General features: G+C 34.7%; 1 protein-coding gene across 2 annotated transcripts; it reads left to right on the forward strand.

The window, feature by feature from the left end:
- Nucleotides 1–629: 629 nt before the first annotated feature.
- Nucleotides 630–11,340, forward strand: LOC123557103 (uncharacterized). Of its 2 annotated transcripts, none has more exons than XM_045348341.2 (15): nucleotides 630–760; nucleotides 2,425–2,451; nucleotides 2,963–3,175; nucleotides 3,514–3,546; nucleotides 4,225–4,431; nucleotides 4,663–4,734; nucleotides 5,200–5,232; nucleotides 5,690–5,902; nucleotides 6,165–6,197; nucleotides 6,537–6,743; nucleotides 6,901–6,963; nucleotides 9,400–9,435; nucleotides 9,863–10,075; nucleotides 10,357–10,395; nucleotides 10,745–11,340. In XM_045348341.2, the coding sequence occupies exons 1-15, from the start codon at nucleotides 685–687 to the stop codon at nucleotides 10,954–10,956; spliced, it is 1,677 nt and encodes a 558-aa protein (XP_045204276.2). In that variant the 5' UTR covers nucleotides 630–684; the 3' UTR covers nucleotides 10,957–11,340. The 2 variants fall into 2 exon arrangements, with proteins under 2 accessions (XP_045204276.2, XP_045204277.2); XM_045348342.2 differs by having other exon boundaries at nucleotides 6,904–6,963.
- Nucleotides 11,341–18,938: the final 7,598 nt, after the last annotated feature.

Below are 18,938 nucleotides of genomic sequence, written 5' to 3' on the forward strand. Positions count from 1 at the left end.
ATTTAATGAAACTTCATACAAGTGATCAGTAACAACATTAGTTGTGCATGGGGCATGTTAGGTTCTTGCAGCGACAAAAATTGCAGAGTTATGGGACTTTGTTTCTTGTTAACATACTATGTACATACAGTCTGCATATGCAATCTTGTGCGTGCCTAATCTACCAAACCCTTGCACACAATTTAATGAAACTTCACACAAGTGATCAGTACCAACCCTAGATGTGCATGGTGCATGTTACATTCTTTTAGATAAATATTCTGCATAGTTATGGGACTTTGTTTTTTGTTACTATACTGTATACATACAGTCTATACACATACAGTCCACATAATTATGCAATCTTGTGTGTGTCAAATTGCAATGTACTGTGTCAGTGCATGCGGGGGGTACATTCATCACCTTTAGTGATAGCTCTAGTTGTTACTGTAACGATTTTGTATGAAATAAAATTTCCTCCATAAGTTAAACACAATACATATATAAAACCACAAGAAACAAACTGAAGAAAATTGCAATTTACGTTTTCAGTCATAGACATGTGTTTTCAATTTCAGCTCTGGTTTAGAATATTACGGCATCAAACGCTTTTTTTCGTAAAGCAGTATACATACCCCCATTAGTTCATATACAAGTACAAAATCAACAACCAGCCATTACCACCTGAAGAGTTAAAGTTTTAAGATGGCTAGTTGCATGATTTTGTGTTTAGTTTGTTTAGTTTTATCGTTCAGTTCTATATACGGACAACAGAACGAAGGTATGGACACTTTTCCTTTTAAATATGTAGTTATTTTAAAATCATAAAATACGTTTTCTTTGTTTGTCCATATGAAATTAAAAACAAATACAAGCAGTAATACAAAAGATCTTTTTCATTCTTCTTTATAGTTAAGTATATAAAAAAAATCTGTAGTTAAGGGGGCTGGCTAAAACATGTTTGGCAAAAAAAAGGTTCTCTCAAAAATCCATTAAAAAATAAATACTCTGAAAGTAATAAGTGGTACTAACTTATTGACATAAAATTCTTGCAAGATATTCTTATAAATAACCAAGAATATTGTGCTGACGCAACGCTTTTGAAATAATGCAGAAAAATTACATTCTTCTTGCATTTCTACCAGTATCTAAATTTTATTTCCACCCACTTTATAATTTTTCAGTGTCATATATACATTCTATGCTAAACTTGGTGGAAATGAGTATAAGTGACACTGATTCAAACACATACTATCCAGTTTGTGCAACAGCCTGCCTACTTAATAAAAGTACATAAAGAAACCTATAATGGACAGGACTGTTGGACACAACGTTGTTTAGGTGTTGATGTTTCACGGTTTGTGTTTCGGAATTAACATATTTTTCAACAGTTTTTTCAGTTGTATATAAGTAGAAGTGAGCACAATGTGCTGCCTCACTATCTTTATAGTGCAGCATTAATATCACGCTGTAGACACGAGACATCATATCCCACCAGGTCATATCATACTAGCACCGGGCTGATCAGTCCTAGAACTATCCTATTCTATCCAATGGTACCATTTTTCACGTCTTTGGTATGACCCGGCCAGGGAGCGAACATACGACCTCCCGCACTCAAAACGGGCGCTCTACTTGATATGTTAACATGCTCGTTAAGTTATATATATATTCCTTGAAATGTCAAACACCTTTTCGACATTAAATAACAGGCATGACTTATACTAAGACAATAACATTTTGCACGTTTTGGGGGAAATTGTTTCGGTCGTTGCTCTTATATGTTGTTTACGAAAAATATTTAATTTTATTTTTCCTAACTTGATTTCAAACATCCTGCATCTAAAAAGCTTGTTTTTAAATTAAATTTAGCGAACAGATGATATCGGTTGCAGTTTTTACTTTTTAATAATATCTAACATTTTAATCAAATTAATGTCATAACCTACGCAAAATTGTGAATCATAACCAAACTGCAGTTGTCATGTAATGTAAATAAGAAAACACATACTGATTGAATAACACACATCGGTTATGCAAATTGCATTATAAATTAGTCATCTACTTTAGCTGGGTTTACGTTTAGGAAGGCTGCGAGCATAGAACGTGGCATTCCCTGTTGGATATTCATCTTTTTTGTGGCGTTTATCTATAGAAGAATTGTGCACAATATTTCTTATTAATGTACTCTAGTTTAATTTCAATTGAACCATTTGAAAAACAAAAATTTTATCATTGAAAATCTCAAATTCAAATCCAATGAGTCAAATCGTCATATCACAAAAGTACCATACTGACTTTATTTTCACACATGCCCTTGCAATCCTTAGTATAAAAAGTTTAAAGACAAACTACTAAGTATATTGCTTGACAATGTTGATATGGTTGAATTCAAATAACAAAATATCTATGTAACAGTTATAATTCGTTTTTTTTCTATTTCAGAGGATATAGCATGTAAAAGGGAGCATGGTATTTATAAACTTCATTTATTATGTTTATTATGATAACAATGAGCAATGAACGAGCCCAGTCCGTTTTATTATTACAAGTATTGTTAGTTTTACCGTTAAAACTGTTTTGTAACAGGTGACTACTTTGTCTTATTATAAGACAGTAGACTATGATAAGAATCTAATGATAAATCGTGGGCTGAGCGCGAAACTATTGTAACTGTATATAAATAAAGAACAAGATACAATAGTTTTGCGCTAAGCCCTCGAAATAAGTCCATTTTTGCACGGAAAACATATGGAAAGCATGTGGGCTAGCTAACATTTTGTCTTGTTAAATGTGCATTCGAGAGACAGCCAATATTTGATATCTGCACTGCAAGCCTAATCCAAATTATTAGAATTAAAAACTTTTGTATACATAATCCACCAAATAGCAGTCTGGGCAAATAAATATCAGCAAAGTTGAAACATGATTGAGGAGACAGTTAGTATGCTATATTTGATATATCAATGTGTCGTATAATTAGGTGCGTGTACACAACATGTCTACGAAAATATTCGACTTGCCGCGTTAAGACGCTCCGATTGCCAGAGGTTTTGCCAGTGTGTGCATGCATCTACTGAACTAGATGGCAGTGTTACCTATATGTGGGTGCAACAAACATGCCCACCTACCACCTTGTTTGATGACAGTCTTCCTGCACCGGTGTGTAATCACGCGGAAAACGTGCAATGCCATGGTACGAAAAGGTTTACTTTTTTGTGCATATGTTTATCATTTATCTGCACCTTGATACAATTGTATTTTTAGGGAAAAAACTGAACACAGACAAGGAAGATGCTCACTTAAATATAAGTGGAGAAAAATAAAAATTGACAATTAATGTTTACGACACGATAGGTTAAATTAAAATGACTTATTTGATTTGTTTGAATATTACCACTAACTGTGTATGCGGTAATGTTCATGAACATTGCCTTGTTTCACCTGGATGAATTTGATATGTTTAGATCTCTTTACGTTTCTATTTCGAATTGCATATACATATGCTTGAATTCTATCTGTTATACATTTCAGGCGAAGAGTATGAGGATTGCAGAAGTGAACATGGTAAATTACCAATCCATAAAAACACCCTAAGTTAAAATGTGAAGTATGCTCTTGCGTATAACTAAAGAAAAATATTAACAATTCATGTAATTGTATTAATATATTGATAATTTTAGAACTTTTCTTAAAGGCACTGACATTCAGATTTTAGCTAAAAATGTTCTTTCTTTAAAATTGAATTTTAGTCATATTATAAACATTAGAATATGAGCTCTTGTGTCCAGGCTATATTAAAAATGCAAATCGGGAAATAAAATGATGCCCTCGTCAGGAATTGAACCCGGGCGGCTGCGGTAATAAAACATTTTCTGTTGTCTTTACCACGTAGGATTACATGTTTAACGCATTAAATGTAGACGTTGTTGATTAAGGCAGATTACCTTGAGTAAAGCGTTATAAAATAAGTAAAAACAATTTATTATCATGTGTTTCCATAACACATAGTCTGTCAGCGTTAAGTTTCAAAGCTTTCTTAAGAAATATACCGTTAATTGCCTGATACCCTATTTTTATTATTTGTGTTGTACGATCTGGAAGCCAGTGCTTTTAACTTGTGTCCTACTATATTTTTATCTAAAGGTTAAAACTTTTAAAAAAAAGAACAGTTACAAACGATACTTCCTTTTCATAATGATTTGTATCTTTATTTGTTTTAAGCCATAAAATTTCTTATTGTAGGTGCATGCACTCAGTTCATGTACGAGAACGTTCGCTTAGTTGCACAGACAAGTTCTGGTTGTAAGAAGTTTTGTCAGTGTGCGCATGCGTCAACAGAGTTGGATGGGTCTGTAACGTATCAGTGGATTGAGCACACATGTCCTGCTCAGACTCTGTTTGATAGCAACATTCGAGTCTGTAACTTTGCTGACCGTGTTCAGTGCGATGGTAAATAGTGTAACTTCTTTAGTTCCTCAGTCTATAATTATCCCGGTTTCAAATATATTTCAGTCTAATATAAAACTTCAAATTGGAGCATATAGTAAGAGTGTTTTTTTTTTCTGAATATGATATTTGTTACTATAACTGTAATTGTTAAACGCTTTAACTATAAACGTGACATATAATAGAATGCAAGTTACATATAATGTTTATTTTATGGTGTAATAATACTCCTAGGAAATCCTGGGCAGAATGAGTTAACTACTACACCAAGGACTTGGGTGCAAGAAACAACCCAAATTGTCACAGGTAATCTTTACAACAGACTTATATCACAACCGGTTGTTTGTTATTGTTGCAATTTTCAGTCATGATGATACATATAACCATAGGCTTTATAGTTTCAAAAAATGTTCATTACCATTTATTTCGCTTGTTTCTGTTCAAACAAAGAAACGTAGCTTAATAACCACGACAACATTCGCTCAAATACAGTGAATATTCTTAACTTTTTTTTTCATTCTTCAAATAATGACACTGGTAGTAAAGTAATTAAGGTGACGGCCAATTTACCCGAGGATTTTGGGTTCAAGCCGCACTGGAGTCACGACCAAACCTCATAAGACACCAGTACTGGCTTTTCCATGAGGCGGACAAGAAAGTGGTTAAAATAAATTTGAAGCTTTCATCACAGCCGAGTTAAAATAAATTAGTATAAATCAAATTATGTTACTAGGTTACTCTCTAAACTCTTTCGGTAATCTTGCATTTCAGATGAAGCAAGCAACGAGTGTTTTGAAGAATATGGTAAACAGCTTTCGTAACTGCCTAACTTCCTATTGATGTGACATTGAACGTTATCTGTAGGCAAACAGTTGTGTATATAAATCTCGCACCATATTATAAGGGGTGCTTCAGACGAAAAAAAAAATCATCTTTAAAAATGTAACCAGGTTCAAGTGATTGCTTAAGATTTCAAGTGTTTCATTTTCTCTCCTAAATCTTATCACTCGGTTCAAAGTAGACATTATAAAAGTTTGTAAACTTCTATCAACATGTGCGTGTAAATAAAAATTCATGTAAGCAAAAATCATTAAATCTGCATATGTCATTGCCTTTCATGATCGGACTCAATCAAACCGAGTCTGCTAGTATTATTTGATGTGGGTTAATGCTATGTTTCCACGGAATACATTTAATACAATTCGTAGCAGAAGTAACTAAATTGACTGTTACCGTGGCTTATGTTTATTTCTTGTTTTAGGCTATTGCACCACGGATCAATATGAAAATGTAAGACTTGTCGCCCTCAGAAGCTCTAGCTGTAAGAATTTCTGCCAGTGTGCGTATGCGTCAACTGAACTCGACGGATCTGTGACATACAAGTGGGTGAAAAAGACATGCCCATCTAACACACTGTTTGATGAAAGCCTTCCAACACCAGTCTGTAATCATGATTACGAGGTCCAATGTCCGGGTACGTTTCACACTATGTTTTCTAAGCCTCATCTAATCCTTGTTTGTATGATGATAAATATGTTCTCATACAAGTAATTGTTTAATTTACATGAACATAACATAATCCTTTGATATCAAAAAATACTACTCTATATAATATCACTGTTAATATATTTGTATCATATCACCGTTTGTATATAGCTGAGTAATATAGCCTTTCATACATTTGAATAATGTTACTGTTTATATATTCGAATAAGGTCACAATTTAAATTTTTCAGTTGAGGAAAGCGAAGATTGTACCACAGAACATGGTAAATTATAAATAAAGACTTTCATTTTCGCTGTTTTCTTATCAAAATCAGTTGAACTTTATGTCATAAAATACACCGCATCTTCTAAGAGGAATAAAATTATCAAATGCATTTTTTTCTGCTGTTGTGATCAAATAGTGCACCTGGTCAAATTATTTTGTATATTGTCAAATGTTTCTTATCTGAAGCGAGAAAAGTACCTCTCAGAAATTGTTTGTTCAAAAAATAATTGCATGCAATGAAATAACAAGGAAATGTAATTTTTGTAAAAGCGTATAAGCACTTACTAAATAGGAAGATTTAACAAAGCTATGACAAACCTTTCCTTCGTATGTGTAGGTACGTGCACAAAGTACATGTATGAAAATGTCCGACTGGTACCGAAAAGTAGCTCGGGGTGCGAGAAGTTCTGCCAGTGTGCGCATGCGTCTACTGAACAAGATGGCTCCGTCACGTATAAATGGGTTGAACATGATTGTCCCGAAGGACTTTTGTTTGATAAAGACAGCAGAGTCTGCAATTACGCTGAAAATGTTGAATGCAGTGGTATGTATATCGTGTGTATTGCTTTTAGTCACATGTTATTTGTGGTATTATATTCTGCAAATAAACATATTTCAGATAAATAGTTAAATATTAAAATACACGATATGAAGTTGTGTTCCCATTAATTTTTCTGTCAGTAAATACATATATGTTTTAGCAGGCGATCAAGAACGGGAAAGAAGAATTCTTGAGATTTTACGGCAGTTGGTCTCTCCACAAGGTATGTATGTAATGTACATACATTTTGTATATAGAACGACCGCTATAATCGTACAGGTTCGAGTCGTAAATTCGGCCAATTTTTGCGGTTTTTCATAAATATTTCTTTTTTTATATAATTGATTTGTAATAAATTTCTACCATATGTGCTTTAATACAAGAACATTGATTGTTATCATTAACGGTCGTTTACAGTACGGTAAACAAAAAAAAAACCGCGCTTAAAATAACGGACAGGTTTAGCCTCCACATTTTAACTTCTAGAGGTTGTAAATATTCGGTCACTCTAAACATAAAGTTGGTTATATTTTCAACATTGTCTTGGGAATAAATCGATGCTACAGCCAAAATCGTTCTTTTTTCAACAAACGTCAATCAATTTTCAATAGCGTACCTTGTGGAAAATATTTGCCAACAGAGATTTAAAAAAGCGCCTGTCATCCTTCTCACACAAGCACATTCTCGCATACCAGAGGTCTACCGTGGTTCCCCGGATGAACCTCGGGATTTTGACGAACAACTGATGGATGAGAATGTCACAAGCATGACGTAGTTTAATTTTTACGTCACTGTTTATCACATGTTCTAGCATAAAACTGCTGTTTTTGTCACTTTTCGGGGTTGTTTTGACCGGAGAGTAAAGATATTCTCGCGCTCACGTGCTGCTATAACACCTTTTTATATTTGCTCGTTCCGTGGCAAAGCATAAACGTATTACGGCCCAAAAAATGGATAATTCAAAAGGAAATGACGTCAACGTGAAAAAACAACGTAGACATGGAAATTCAATGACGTTGAAGGACTATATATATATTTACCTAATGGTTTTAACGCGTTTTATGCTAGTTAGCGAATGTTCTTTTCGTGTTATAAAGTTTAGATTTGAATTAACCCTTGCTGGACCTCAGCAAAAATGAGCGCATTCGATGACGTCACGCGACCCACGAGACAAAATATTTGCTATTTAGAGTCACAACTTTAGGGAGGACAACTTCTTTCTACTCACCTAAACTTGTTGTTTTTTTGCCGACTTTGTTGCTAACGCAAGTGCTTGTGATGATACAGATATGTTCTCAAGTATCTGGCTCGAAAAAAAGCTTTAAAGTGGGTGGCCGAATACTTGCGACCTGGCAGAATTTACGACTCAAACCGGTATTCAGGGAATCTAAAAATCATGGCTGAGGAGAACACTATCCTCAGTAATTTTAGCTCGACTATACGAGGTATATGGAGAGCTATCCTACTCAACCCGGCGTCGGTATCGGCGTCGGCGGCGGCATCCTTCAGCATCCACATTTTGGTAAAAGTTCTGATACACTTTATTTTTTCGTTTTATCTCTATAACTCTTTGATTTATATCATTCAAACTTGAGTATAGTTTTTTACCCACATCATCTGGCAGCAAGCCTATAACCGTTATTTTATGAATTATCCCCCATTTTACTTAGAATTTCATGTTAAAGTTCACTCTATGTCAGTTTTTTTTCTATATGGATTTGTTTCAAACTTTAAACAGTTGTTCCACATTATGACACACATCATATGACACAAAGTAATAATTTTTCATGAACTATGTCTCATTTTTACTCAGAAATTTAGGCTAATTTTGGTGCATTTTTACTATATCTCCGTAATTACAGAAGGGATATTAATCAAACTTAAAACAATTGTTCACTATAATTATTATTGTTCTATGAAATTGCTTTTGCAGAAATTTTGCCTGAATTAGGTCCATTATATTTTTCTTTAAAGTTTTGATATACTTTTCTTTCTCTGTTAAGTAAAACATTTCACAAAGACTTAAAGATTTTGTCCAAATCTCATCATCCACACTGGAGTCATTAACAGCTCCAGCTTCCTCAAATGTACTCAGTTTCACTTTCCAGCATCGAAATAGTCGATAGCACAGTATCCTGTGACAACTCTTGTTTTAACTGGATGTTGACTCGGCATATATTGATATATATTGGCGGCCGTTTTCGTCATTTACCCAATGCTTATCATTTCATTATTTTCGAATCAAAGGGTAAAGCTATGCGATTTCGATTGTTCCAATGGTATAATTGGGATATCTTCTTCATTCAGCTCGTCCTATTTCAGCCATTGGAAACCTTTCAACAGCCAAAGTCAGCGTGCATTTTCTGTAAAGTAGCTAAACGGATGTCTCCTATAAAATGGTTAAAACACAGAAATTTCTGAAATTGTTGTCGTTATTGCTATCGAAAACATATAATTTGAAGTCGGAACATGAACTAAAACGCGGCACATTACTTTCTATACTGTAAACATGTAATAACAAAATGTTATTAGATATCAGTAATCAACAGACAATATAGCCAACCAATGTCAGATGTATTTTTTCTTTATCTTACTTGAAAAAGTACTGAATAATGCACCATAAATATCACTTTATTACTTTATGCATTGATTTTTTCAGATGACGATGATGACGATGATTGTTTCCAGGAATACGGTATGCATTTATATTGACTTTATGTTACATCTGCCAAATATACATGATGGTACGTTAATATGCTCATTTTAAAAGTCCTCCTCTGTCTCAATTTATATCAATATCAGACTTCTGGACAGTTTAGAAAGTATCATTTCGTTTCGGCATTTGGTTTTCGCGCAACCAAAGTATCGCACAAACAAAGTAGCTGTTCAAACTTTAATATAAATAAATATTTTCAGATCCCGGGAAATATATTATATGGTGATGAATACGTCTAAATTTATAAAGCTGATATGAAACTGTATTCTTTTTATGCTATATGCAACAGAACTGACAAAAGTTATGTCTAACTTTGTAAGTTGTAAGCGTATTTCTAGTTTATAGTAAACCTGGAGAATTGAAATTTAGCAAGACCATTTTTTCATGACATTAATACTTTCTACAGGTACCTGCACACAATACCAGTATGAAAACGTAAGACTTCTTGCGCTTAGGAGCTCTGGTTGTAAGAACTTCTGTCAGTGTGCGCATGCGTCAACCCAGCTGGATGGTTCCGTCACGTACAAATGGGTTAAACAGACATGCCCTGATGCAACGTTATTCGATCAGGACCTTGACACACCTGTCTGTAATCATGAAGCAGAGGTTCAGTGCCCGAGTAAGATATTGTTGTCCAAAATCAAATCTTCAATCTCCCGATTCATTTTTTATTCATGTCATCGAATATCTCTTTCGTAGCAAGTAAAAATTTTTATACGATTTTATGTAGGCAAATATCGAATAAACAAATAATATAAGCCTGAATATTCACTTTAACATGATGTTAAAAATCATTATTCTTTCTTCAGTTGATAGAAATAATTCTTTCTTGAAATATTAAGTACATATTGTAACCTAAATAGCGTTGTAGTGGTATAAAGTTTACAATAAATTTTACAGGTGTCATCGCCGATGAGGATGGGTGCTGGAGAGAACACGGTATTTCTGTTCTTTTTTTAATGTTTCACGGAATATACGTGTAAACATGTTTTGTTTTCACTGACAAGTCGTTCAGGTCTGAACTGATAAAATAATTTGGCTCATAAGTATCAGACGTTACATATTGTGCTTAACAATTAATCTACGGGCTTCTCAATCATTATTATCAACCTTAAAAATAAAAACAGAAATTCGATGTCAATTTTAGTGACAATCTCTTCCTAATTTTTGTTATAGATTTAGTCTATGTTACCTTTATCTTTGTTTTCATTTAAATTTGTACTTTTCCGCAAGGATGAAAGTAAAGTCTAACTTTGTTAGTTAAAACAAAATTAATGTATTGTTTCAGGAACTTGTACTCAAGACGAATATGAAAATAAGCGACTCACGGCCCTGAGGAGCTCTGGTTGTCAGAAATTTTGTCAGTGTTCGTTTGCTTCTACCGAGCAAGACGGATCTGTAACCTACTATTGGGCGGAGCAAACTTGTCCTGCTGACACACTGTTTGACGACAGCCTTCCCACGCCGGTCTGTAACTGGGCTTACAATGTTCAGTGCTAGACCTGCCTGATTCCTTGTGATGAACTCTTTTGAAAACTGTTGTTACATTCACTGCTTTTGCAATTATATTTCTGTTGATAAGTATATATCACATTTAGTGTGTATCAAAATCTTTTTTTATTCATCTGTTCTCTTAATTAACCAATCTGCATACAACCAGTTGAAAAATGACAGTGTTTTTGTTTTAAGATAGGCATCGCAAAAAGCAGCTTGATAGAATAAAAACAGATACCCGGAGTATAGAACATTGGTTCCTTGGTTATTTAAGCACTAGCATTCGCTAAACAAGTCTAAACTTTCTTGTATGTATGAATAAATTGTTAATTTGCTCAAAGACAAAGAAATAACGATATGTACAACTGTTCATAAATGTTCTTAACTTTTTGTGTTTATTTTTTAATTTGTTTGAACATTAAACGTTTGAGAATGAAGTTCAAGCATCAAGTTGAAATATAAAATTTTTAAAATTTAAAGTAAAACGGTATTGTTGTAAATTGTGTGAAAGCTTAACAAGTTCTTCTTTGTTTTTACCGTAACAAAGATCTTGATCAAATAATGATAGGCTACTATGTGAATGACAGTTGAAATTTGTATTAGGTTGATTTGAAAGCAACTTGCTACAGCAGCAGAGCACATGGATATTCTTTTGTTCGTTAATTAACAGGATATGTTATTGTGATTATAAAAGCTAACAGGAGATATTAAAACTCAAATATTACTGCTAGGTTATAGAAAATGTGCGCAAGAGAAATATGATTTTAATTTTAATTGCACAATTTGTTGAAAAATGAAATCAGATATGCAAAGAAATAGAATAAACTCAAATTAACCATGTGAAACACAAGAAAAACAAGGGAAAAAATTATAATATCCAAAAGGGTAAGCCGTGTTCAAAGAACGCAGCCTCCAAAAATCGCAACTCACAGCATGGCACAGACCAACAAACACGCACTGGCTAACGGTGTATGGCAACAGAAAGTACGGCATATGAAACACAAAATGTTCTTGTAAACTTAAATAAAACCGTAAATACATGTACTCAATGCCATGCAGAAGGAAGAGCATTAAAACATAGGTTCTCAAATCTATTGATAGTTTAGAGCTCTAGAGAATGGATGTCTTTGGCAATCGATCAAATACGAAACTGGGTCAAATGTAAGCTTCAGGGTCCTAATTTATGAAAAACATGTTGGTCTTTTGATGAAGCATTTTCTTGTTCCGATGGTTCCACTTAACCAAATCAAGTGACTCCTACTGTTACATGTAGAAAACCTTTGGAATGACTAATTTTTACATAAATTGCATTATGTATATTCACCAAAATTGATACAGTTTAAAGGTATACTAGACCCAAACTTAATATTTGAAAACATGGACAAATACTACATATAGTTTATGTAAACCTGTATCAAGCTTATGTGTATTAACAGTACTATGTGTTTGGTTGAAATAGTACACGATGTATACATGTATAGCAGGGCACATTATAAATGTCCACTACCACTAAAAACTGGAAGTTTTTTCAAACGATCGACTGTTACTGCATGACATTTGATTATGGATGTAGCTCTGCATGCACAATATATCTATATATTTAGTAAAATTACATTTATTTGACGAAGATTTTCTACATTTGAAGTAAATATTTAAATATAAAATATTTTAGTGAAAGATAGCCATTGAATATCTTTAATTTGCTGACTCAAACATAAATATATAACGGCATTAAGATTGTCATGTTTGATAATTTTCGTTATTACTCGTAGTAAACCAAATGCATTATTTTGTGCTTTACAACTGACTAAGTTTCATAAATTGGAAGTGGTTGCATATTTTAATATAATTTATAATATCTTTTCGATGTATATAGAATTCATTTACATATAACTTAAAGCCAGCAATGTATGTTTGTACGTGTAAATGCCCGTTTCATGTAGTTTTTCAGCTTGATCATTTCGGCTAGGTTGGTTTCCATTACTTTTATAGCTTTGAGTATTGTTTAATTACCCTCTCAAATCCCCTCCATTAATTTCAGTTTATTTAGTTCTCGTTATATTAAGGGCAAACACTTTACTTTAACTGGGCACTATACACCGCTTTTCATGGAATTGAACGCTGTGTATTATTGTACATGTAGGTTCGATGTACACTGCCCATCTGAAATCATACATCTGCTAATGTCCCTAAAATGTACTGGTACCTGTAACAAGTGCAAATGTTGAGTTCTTTTCAACCCGGGTCTACAGGGCGCGGACGGTATCATGCATTACCATTACTGTCCATGAACAGGCTCAATAAAACCGAGCCTGCAACATTTTCTGTTTTGCAGTGTTGGGTGACCTGTAGAGTTTCCACTTTTTCTATCATATTTGTACAAATGTGATTTTGTTAAAAAGTGTTCAGAAGATCTTGCAGGAAAATTAAAATGGACCATTTCTCTGCTCTGTACAAGATTTATTTCGAGATTGCATTATTGAATATATGTAAAGTTTTAATTTATGTAGATTTGGATCACATGGTATTGTCGACGACTGACAACCATTGCAATACATTATTTAACCTACCCTACAATACATTGTTAACCTACAATACACATTATTGTGAAGATAAGCGCTAAAAAAGGACACATTCACATATTTACTGTATGTGCCTATCTTTGTTTAATGTTCAATCTCAGTGTAAAAAGATGTTTTATTTTCCCCACTGGCACCAGACCAGAAAGAAAATGCCTCTGAACAATATACCCTACCCCTAGGTATTCTATAAGAACCATGATCATGAACGGGAAAATATACTAACCCATTTCAATCACACATTTCATACCTAAAACGCGCAGTTCGATAAATGTGTACTATGGATATTTAACAAGTGGTAATTTATGTTCCATCGTGTACCGGTCACATTTCTTCAATATTTCTATTCTTAGAGAAACAATGCTTAGTTCATAATTTTTTCAACGTTACACAAAAAACTTGGTTAAACTTCCTTAGTGAAGTTCCGGTCTGGATTACAAATCCGTGGTGGTCGGATAGCTCAGTGGTTAGCACACTGGCCTTCCAATCCTGAGGTCGGAGGTTCGATCCCCGGCAGCTACTCGGGAATTTTCAGAAACGCTTTTCAGTGTTTCCCACCAACTACAGGTGTACTGGTCAGGAACCCAGGCAGTCCTTGTGTGTATCAGTGCTATACATTGGGCACGTTAAAGAACCAGGCTGTCTATTCGCAACGAGCTAGGCTAAGTTAGCCGGACAAGCCTGTATCTGATTTCTGATCTCTCTGTCGTGGGGGCTTTGTCTCGCTCTGTCCCTCTGGTCAGATCGCTCTGTGTCTGTACTAGTAAAGGATGAATAATGCGCCCTGTGTGGCTGCATTTGAACTAGTATGTAAAGCGCCTTTGAACGTGAAATTGATCATGAAAAGGGCGCTATATAAATCTGGTATAATAATACGAATCCATTCTGATTGGCTGATGTGAAAATGTATGTCACTCGTCGTTTAACTACACGTGTACGCTAAAATGTGTATATGCAGCATAAATATGCAATATGAATTGAATAAACAGTACAGATGTATACCAATGTATGACTTAAAAGTCAAAACCATATCTAAGATGAATTTCATTCATCATTTCGAGTTTTATTGTGAACATTTTACATTCTGCAATAGATTTACATTCAAATGTGATGCCTCTTAAAGGATCATTTGTGTACGTTTTTGTACATGTTTATTGAAAATAAAATTCTGGTATAAGATAAAGGAGGGCCATAAATACTCATACCTGCAAATACAGAGACTGTATCACAATACGATAACACATGAAAGAACAAAATGCATCTAGCAATCAATATGCACCCATGAAAAAGCTGAGCATCGTATGCATGTGTTTGTCGCAAATAAATTAATGCAAAGCCCCAAATGGATAATGTTACGTGCAACAAACACTGAGGCACCCTGGTGTTCTGCTGGTTGTCAGTTGTAGCTGCATGTGGCCATTCCAAATGGTTGTGTCTCTATGGCAAACCGACATTTTGGCATGTGTTTATGCATTATCTCGTTCCAATACAGTCTCAATACATTTGCAGGTGTATGGCATCTTTACTTATTGCAATTCCTCGTTTAAATGTTTGTAAAGACCACATGAACATTATCATACAACAAAAACCAATATGTGAGTTAGTAACTGAAGCGAGGAAAAGATATTTTCTGAAGGCAATGGACAAATTGGAAACAACTCTCTAAGAGTTATTAACTTTTCTAGTGTAGAGCACTGTACCAAGCTGCTTGTATATTGGGTCAGGCATTTACTGCAAACACTAACTTTGCTAATCCTGTGAGTTGACCAAGAGAACTGGCACTTGGTTTCTAACAGCTGCAGAGTTGTAACTAAGAATACATACACAGTGTGTATTTCATTGTTGTTCTTTTTGTAATTTATATTATCATTGAATGAACCATTGTACGCAATATGTCTTCTTTGTCTATAGACTCCTCTATAACATGCTGCATTTAAACTTCAAAGTTCTCATTCTGAAACTGGTACACTGACTTACAACTGAGGCATGAAAAACAGAATCGTCTACTTCACTGAGATAATCTAACAAAATTCATTTCTGTGCAGTTTTTAAAGAAAAAAGACATTTTGTTCTTGTGCGCTGATGCAATGATTGGGGAATCTAATTAGGTATATTTCCTTCACAAATGTCTTCAAAATAATATAGGAAAGCTATTTTTAATTGTTTATGAATGTCTATAGCTGTATTTCAATAGTTATAGTTAAATAAATTCAGGATTTGTTTAAAGACGCTTGCAAAATTGGTTTGTGAGGTTTAGATCTAGTTAATACATTTGAAACAATTTAATTATATACAAAAAACGGACTTATCTTTAACCGTAACAACCGTTACAAATGAACAAAACCGAGATATTTATCGACGCCAAAGCGGTATTCTACTCGTCCTCCAACCATTTCTTGGCCCCTTTGAAAACTGGACTTCGTGTATGTAATTTAAAAACAAACTTTAAATCATTTGATTAATGTCATCAGTTTTTAAATTTAAGTAACAGTGTCAAAAGATGACATCATCTATGCTAAACAATTTAAATGTAAAATGTATCGAATATTCAGAATTTTCAATACCTAGTTTACAGCTGTTATAACTAAATCATGATAAGGGTTGGGTGGTCTAGTGGGTAGGGTGTCAGCCACTCGACCTGGGGATTGTGGGTTCGAGCCCCACTGGGGTCATGACCTAACCTCATATGACACTAGTACCGGCTTGTCCTGGAAGCGGACTCGAGGGTGGTTCGAATAAACTTAAAAAGCTTTGATCACAATCGAGCTAAAACAGATTAGTATAATATATTCCATTACTGAGATTTCAAACGGTATTCAAAGCGACGGCGCGATCAGTTGATGACATTTGCAACTGTTTTAAGGTAGTTCTGCCCGTTTGGGTCAATTTTTTCTGCAATATAGAATTAGAATAAACTTTTTTTTTCAAAACTTCAAAAATACATAGAAAATTCAGCAAACAAAAATGATAGGGTCATGTGCTTAATATTTTGCTAGACTGATTTGAAACAAATGGACCTCACACAAATTTTCATAATGGAAGTCTATTGGAAAATCACAACTTTGATGACATTATCGCTAATAGAAATTCTTCTACAATGTAAATTTTAATGAAGTTTTTACAGTGGTAAATAAACATATGGTCTATGATATGGTGAAATGAAATGAATATATCCGTGTTTGTTTTTTTATATTTTCCCTTAAGTAAAGAAATTAGCATATTTCAAGTTGTTTTACATAATTATACGGAATTATTTAACGTGTCAAACCTAATAATATCATATTTTGTTGGGTTGTCATTAATTCAAAAGGTTATAATTTTCGTTTCCGTATGCCGGGTACAGGCTTTATTTTGGCTGTTATATTTCGATCTTTTCAAATCGTTCAGACTTTTATGGTGTGCTTTTGGTACTGTTTAGTTTTTTCTTCAGCTTGAACATTTCGGCTCGGATGGTTCCAATACTCCCGCTTTCATAGTTTTGTTGTATAGTCACCCCTTGGATATGATGCCTGCTCTTTAATTTTGTCTTTTGGCAATTTCAGTAATATGCAGGATCCGTTCGCTCAGATCCTCTTATTAAATTTCAGCTTGTTTAATTCTGCCCACTGTTTTCTCGTTAAGGGCAAGCTCATTATTTTATCTGGGGTCCATACGCCACTTTTCAATGAATTACGCACCAGTATTTCTTTGAAGATTCAATGAGCACCGCCGTATGAACACATCTGCTGATGTCTCCAAATTGTTTTTTGTACTTGTATCATGTGTAAATTTTAAGTTCTGTTCAACCCGGGGCTTGAGGACATGGACGGTAGCATGCATTTCCACTATCGTCCATGACCAGGCTCAAACAAACCGAGCCTGCAACATTTACACTTTTCTTTGTCGTGTTTTAGCGACCTTTGGAGTTTCCACTTTTTCTATTTTATTTTATGCTTTACGGATAAATGAAGTTACATCATCACTTCCGGTGTTTCAAACGTGCAGAACTACCTATCCCACTCCATGGCCTACAGACAAATCCAGACAAGCTCCGACTTTTAGAAGTATTCAATTTTCCCTCGCATTATTGTCCATTGGAACTCACTCCCTGAGAATATTGTCTCTCTTTGAGCAAATCAGTTCAGCCAGGCAGTCTGCCAGGTTGAACATGTGTCCCCCTAGAAACCTGCTCTGTTTTAAACCTATTTTAATACAATCTGTATATACTCATTCTTTTATGCTTTAATTCTTTTCTCTCTTTGCCAGTTGACGCGCGTCAAAGTCTATGTCATTGCAAGGGGTTTGACTGAATGGAAGATAGATTAAAGGTAACATGAGCTGTCCCTATTAGTGACACATGACCCCCAAAGCGTGCCCAAAAATGCTTCAATTGTCTGTGCAAAATATGCCAGAAAAGTTTAGGTATTAATCATTTTGTGACCTTGACCTTGACCGGAGAGACCCGGGTCGCGACACACTGTCTTAATACGGTTAACACATTCCTGTCAGATCATTTTCAAATCCCTTGATAAATGGACCAGACCTTGTGTGACCTTGACCTTAGAGCTAGGGGTCTTGGTCTTGCGCATGACACGTCATCTCATTATCGGGAACATTTATGCCATCCCTTAATCGATGGTAGAGTTATGGACCGGACAAGAAACAGACCTTTGACCTCTAAGTGTGACCTTGAACTTAGAGCTAGGCGTCTGGATTTTGCGCCATGACACGTCGTTATATTTTGAGCAACATTGATGCAAAGTAATTTCAAAGTTCCTTGATGAATGGTAGAGTTATTAACAGGACAGGAAACAGATCCTGTTTATCTTTCAGTTTTATGCGTGACTCTGACCTTGAAGCTAGGGATCCGGGTCCTGCACAAGACAAATTGTCTCATTATTGTAAACATTTAAGCCAAGTTATTTAAAAGTTATGGACCGGACACGGAAGAGACCCTGTTAACATTCGACCTCTAAGTGTGACTTTTATATGTGACCTTGACCTTGGAGTTAAGGATCTGGGTCCTGCGCATGACATATTGTCTCATTATGGTAAACATTTAAGCCAAGTTATTTCAAAATCACTTCATGGAAGGCAGAGTTATGGACCAGACACGAAACAGACGATTTTAACATTTAACCTCTAAGTGTGACCTTGACCTAAGAGCTAGGGGTCTTGATCTTGCGCCATGACACGTTTTACTATTTTGAGGACAATTTATGCCAAGTTATTTCAAAAGCCCTTCATGGATGGCAGAGATATTGACCGGGCATGAAACAGTCCTTGTTAAACATTGACCTCTAAGTCTGACCTTGACCTTGGAGCTAGGGGGTCTGGGTCTTGCGCATGACACGTCAACTTATTATGGTGAACATTTATGCCAAGTTATTTTAAAATCCTTTTATGGATTGCACAGTTACAGCCCGGACA

The sequence above is a fragment of the Mercenaria mercenaria genome, chromosome 5 (genome assembly GCF_021730395.1).
Source record: "Mercenaria mercenaria strain notata chromosome 5, MADL_Memer_1, whole genome shotgun sequence".
Taxonomy (NCBI): Eukaryota; Metazoa; Mollusca; class Bivalvia; order Venerida; family Veneridae; genus Mercenaria; species Mercenaria mercenaria.